The 5,369-nt window shown below is 42.9% G+C and overlaps 1 protein-coding gene across 3 annotated transcripts in view; it reads right to left on the bottom strand.

Annotated features, from left to right (window-relative positions):
• Sp1 (Sp1 transcription factor) overlaps positions 1-5,369 on the bottom strand; it is a 38,283-nt gene that overhangs the window by 4,507 nt on the left and 28,407 nt on the right. For all 3 annotated transcript variants that reach the window (XM_004637887.3, XM_012516170.2, XM_023722693.1), the window contains exon 4: positions 1,721-1,889. In XM_004637887.3, the coding sequence (XP_004637944.1) occupies positions 1,721-1,889 (169 nt within the window). The remainder of the gene's footprint in view (positions 1-1,720; positions 1,890-5,369) is intronic.

The following is a 5,369-nucleotide window of genomic DNA, read 5'->3' as shown; positions in this document are numbered from 1 at the left end:
CCCTGGTTCCACAAAAAAAAAAAAAAAAAAAAAAAAAAAAGATTCCTCCATAGGGGAGCTTGCCAGTTAGCTCAGTTGTTTAAAGTTCTTGCTTGGCCAAATTTAGTCAGGTGCAGGGGAGTGCGGTTCAATCCCCAGCTCTACATGCTGCACCAGACTAGCCCTTAAGATAGCTTGAGCCAGCCAAAAAAAAGGATTCCTCCATGGAAGAATTTCTGTCTACAGTAAACATTATATTATTGTGTTATGAGATACTAGAGATCGAACCCAAGTGTACTCTACCACTAAGCTACATCCTTAGCCAATCCTTTTTTATTTCCTCCATTGATTCATTTTGTGGTACAAGAGGGCTCTACCACTGAGCTACATCCTCAATTCTTCTTAATCACAGTGGACCCTCAAGTAACAAACAACTGGTCTAACATATGAATAACTTGAGTTATGACTGGATTTTTAATTTTTTTTTTTTGGGCTGGCTCAGCCTGCCCTGGGGGTGGGGCTGGCATGGCATGTGGTGCTGGGGATCAAACCACAGTCCCTGCACTTGCCTAAGGTGATTTAGAGCACTGAGCTATCTCATCAGCCCAGGATTTTTAATTTGAACTTAATGACCTAAGTATTGAGTTATGTCCCAAATGCTACTATTCATGCTTCCAGATGGTCTCAGATACAGATTTAACCCTTAAATGAGCTCTGGAAGGAACATTACAACATCCTTTTCTATATGGTCATAATTGAGAACTCCTGGGCCAATGTCTAAGGACACTGATCTGCCTATGAGAGAGACCTGAAAGTAAATGATACTGTGAATTACAATCAGGCCTTGGGAATGATTTTTTCCCCCCCTAGGAATCAAACTCAGACTTTCCATTTGCCAGGCAGGCACTGTTCCCCTGAACTATCTAACCCTGGCCCATGAATTTTCTTAAGTCAAGAGTCTACTCTTATTTTTAAAAATTTACTTGGAGATGGGGCTGGAGAGATGGCTCAGTGGTCTAAAGCACCTACTTAGAAGAAGCTAAGCTAAGCAAAGCACAGGGATCGCGGTTCAATCCCCCAGCACCACATGCCAGCCAGCCCCGCCCCCTGGTGGGCTGAGCTGGCCACACACACACAAAATAAATAAATTAAAAAAAAAAAAAATTACTTGGAGAAAAAGTCTTTCCTAAATTATTGTTTGGCTAGGGGCAGGGGAGATGACTCAGTAGAATAAGTGCTTCCCTGGCAAGTGCAAGGGTCTGGGTTCAATCCCCGGTTCTGCAAAATAAATAAATTAATTAATTAATTAAAATAAATTGTTGTTCAGCTAATTCCAAACTTGAGATCCTCCTGTCTCAGCTTCCTGAGTAGCTCAGATTATAGGTATCTCTAAACTTGGTGCAGAGTTTAAATATTCAAAACTTATAGGGACAGGGCACAGTGTTCAGTGGCACAGTGTCTGCCTGGCAAGCGCAAGGTCCTGACTTCAACTCCTAGTACCAAAACAAACCATGCCAAGCATGGTGGCTCAAGCCTGTACTCCCAGCACTCAGGAGGCTGAGGCAGGAGGACTGTGGTGAGTTTGAGACCAGCCTGTGATACAAAGTGAGCTCAGGGCTAGCCTGAACTACATAGCAAGACCCTGTTTCAAAAAGACAGACAGACACACACACACACACTCCCCTTTTACTTACCTCCAAGTTCATTTTCTTTAACTAAAGAATCTACTGGGTCAACTCACCTCCCTTCACTGTCTTTACAGTAAGGACAGGTGCATGCTTCCCGCCGGGTCCTCCGACCAGCTTGGGGTTGTGGATCTGGGCTGTTCTCTCCTTCCTCTCCACCTGCTGTATCATCATGCATCCCATCACCACCTGCTCCATGGAGGCCAAGCTGAGCTCCATGATCACCTAAAATTAAAAGAAAAAGGAGTCAAAGTGGAAGTGGTAAAGTCCAGACAGCAGAGGCATCTCAGTGACACCTCACATTTGTAACACCATTTCTTTACATGTTCTTCTTTGGACACGGGGTCTTACCACATAGATCAGGTTGGCGTCAAAGTCCAGGGTCAAGTAGCTGTCCTACCACAGCCTCACAGGTAGCTAAAACTAAAGGTCCCTGGGTCTCTTCAAGGTTCTGAAGCCATGTTTAAATAGTAATTCTCATACCTGAAAGTTCACACTGAAAATCTAGGGAGCCAGCAAGTATATGATGATCTGACCAACCTCATTCAGTATTTATTGGCAGTACTAGGGATCTGAGACACAACAAAAGCCACTCTCATAATTTTAAAAATATAACCCTATAATGAATTTCTAGCTTTTCACTTACTAGATACAAGTTAAAAGCTCTGGTAATATGTGGGACAAGGATGGATATAGGAAAATAGACACTTTCAAATACAGATGATAATAAATTTGTACAACGTGTGTATGTGTATAGTACCAGGGATGGAACCCAGTACCTTGCACATGCTAGGCAAGCACTCTACCACTTAGATAAATACCAGTGAATACAACTTTTTAAAATTGTAGATGAGGGGGCCTGCCCACTAGCTCAGGTGTTTAAGTGCCTGCTGAAACAAAGCAGTCAGGCTAAGGATGCTGTGGTTTGATCCCCTCATCCTCAAGCTAGACCTGCCCTGAAAGCATCCTGAGCGGCCCCACCCCCCAAAAAATAAATAGAATAAAATAAAATTGTAGATGAACATATATTATCAATAAGCACCATCCAGGGCCTGAGGAGATGGCTCAGTGGAATAAGCACTTCCCTGGCAAACGCAAAGGCCTGAGTTCAATCCCCAGTTCTGAAAAAAAAAAAAAAAAAAACGCACCATCCTATGAATATACTCAAAAGCTTACAAAGTTAAAAAAAAAAAAAAAAAAAAGCTAGAACATTCAAAATGTACACCTCAAAGGAAATAGTCAATTATGACGAACTTTTTCAATGGACTACTGAGCAGTGATTAAAAAGAATGAGGGCTGGTGAGATGGCTCAGTGGTCTAAAGCACCTACTTAGAACAAGCTTAGCAAAGCACAAAAGACCACGGTTCAATCCCCAGCACCACATGCCAGCCAGCCCCGCCCCCTGGTGGGTTGAGCTGGCCACACACACACACACACACACACAAATAAATAAATAAATTAAAAAAAAATAAAATAAAAAATAAAAAGAATGAGACACACACACACACACATGCATGCACAAACACACACGAATGAGATAGCAAGCTGGGGTGAATGGAGATATATGCTGTTATGGTAAGATGTCCAAAAACTCTTATTCATTCTCAACTATCTCCAGAGCTAAAATATTATGGAAGTGACTACATATGCCTGTGGTGGTGCATGCAGGTAATCATAGCACTTGGGCAGGCCTGAGGCAGGAGAATCACAAGCTCTCATCGAGACCCTGTCTCCAAGTCTTTAAAGATTTATTTTTTTGATATCAGGAATCGAATTGAACTCAGGACCTCGTTTGCCAGGCAGGTGCTGCACCAGCCCAAGAACTCTATTTTTCATGCATTTATTCACTTACTTTTGCAGTACAGGGAACTGAACTCAGGACTTCATACTACACTACATACCTGGCTATTTTTTTGTTTGCTTATTTACTGAGACAAGGTCTCACCAAGCTGTTACACTGCCCACACTAAGCTAGAACTTCTAAACTTCCTGCCTTAGCCTTCTTCAGTACCAGATTTATAGCAGTGGTGGCGAATCTATGGGATGGGTACTGAAGCAGGCTGTCAATCAGTGCAAGCTCTCAACAGCTTGCTATTACTAAATCATAGGGTTGTGCCACCACACTCAAGACACTTTATTTCACTATATTTTGGTCCTTACCTGTAGTTCAGGCTGATCTGATCTTACCCAGGCTGGCCTTGAGATAATTCTGCCTCAACTTCTCTAGTGCTGGGATCAGAGAAGTTAGTTCTATATAGCTAGTTATCCACAGGAAAAGTTTTAATTTGGGACTGCAGGCTTTTCAAAATGAAGGGCCAGCCAGATAGCTCAGTGGACTGAAGTACCTGCGTAAAGGCTTAATCTCTGGTGTATTGAACCTTTTAATCTGGTAGCATGCCTGCAATCCCAGCACTGGGGAGGCTGAAAACACAAGGATCACTGTGAGTCTGAGCTGTGTAGTGAGACCCTGCACAAAATGCCTTGGGGGGGGATGACGGAGGGGGGGGACAGGGAGATAGCTCAGTGGAATAAGTGCTTGCCTGGCAAGTGCAAGGTCCTGCAGGTCAATCCCTGGTTCCTCCCCCGCCCCCCCAAAAAATTTTTTTTACCTATTTGATTTTCCTAGTCCATAGTCAATCTACAAAATCAGAGTAGTAAAAGACAATAAAATAGATGAAGTATAATTTTTATTTCTTCCATACTCAAGTTTGGCATGGATGCATTGAGTTTATTATATACTCTGCCACTGAGCTGTATTTCAAGCCCATTAACTTTTTCTTCTACAACAACCCATGAAGTTGTCTATGCTAATTTTGGACCTTTGAGCTTTCTAGCTCAGCCTTTTGAGTGTCTGGAATGGAAGATATGTGCCACTGTACCTGAACGAAACCACTGTTAGTGACAGAGACATAAACCACTGGGAGTATTAAAACATAATGCCACCAGACATGGTGGCTCACGCCTGTAATCCCAGCACCGGGAGGCTGAGACAGGAGGATTGTTGTGAGTTCAAGGCCAGCCTGAACTACAAAGTGAGCTTAAGGCCAGCCTAAACTGTATAGCAACAGACTGTCTCAAAGAGACAAAAACAGGGCAGGCAGTATAGCTCAGCAGAATAAGCACTTGCTTAGGTAAGCACAGGGGTCAGGGTTCCATCCCTGGCTCTGCATGCCATGCCAGCCCCACCCCCTGGGTACACTGAGCTGGCGCACCTGTAATCCTAGCGCTTGGGGAGGCAGAAATCAGGAGGATCACTACAAGTCTTGGCTGTGTAGTAAGACCCTGCACCAAAAAAAAAAAAAAAAAAAAACTGTACCAACAAAAATAATGCCAGAAATTCATCCATTTATCAACTACTTGAGCAGGCCTAGAGTTGGCATACCCATAATCCAGTACTTGAGTAGCTGAGGCAGGATGATTGTTCGCACAGGACTGCGCAGGAGCCTGGGTTTACAGTGAGTTCAAGGCCAAACTACATAGCAAGACCCCATTTTAAAAATCAAACATCAGGGGGCCAGGGAGATAGCTCAGTAGAATAAGCGCTTGCTTGGCAAGTGCAAGGGCCTGAATTCAATCCCCAGTTCCACAAAAAAAAAAAAAAAAGAAAAAAAGAAAAAAATCAAACATCAACTCCATTACTGTGAAATAAAATTAACATAGGAGATAAAATACTTAATACTTTTTTTCCCTTTTTCCCTTTTTTT

Source organism: Octodon degus, unplaced genomic scaffold (genome assembly GCF_000260255.1).
Source record: "Octodon degus isolate 3935 unplaced genomic scaffold, OctDeg1.0 scaffold00093, whole genome shotgun sequence".
Classification (NCBI taxonomy): Eukaryota; Metazoa; Chordata; class Mammalia; order Rodentia; family Octodontidae; genus Octodon; species Octodon degus.
This window is presented reverse-complemented; position numbering and strand designations above follow the sequence as displayed.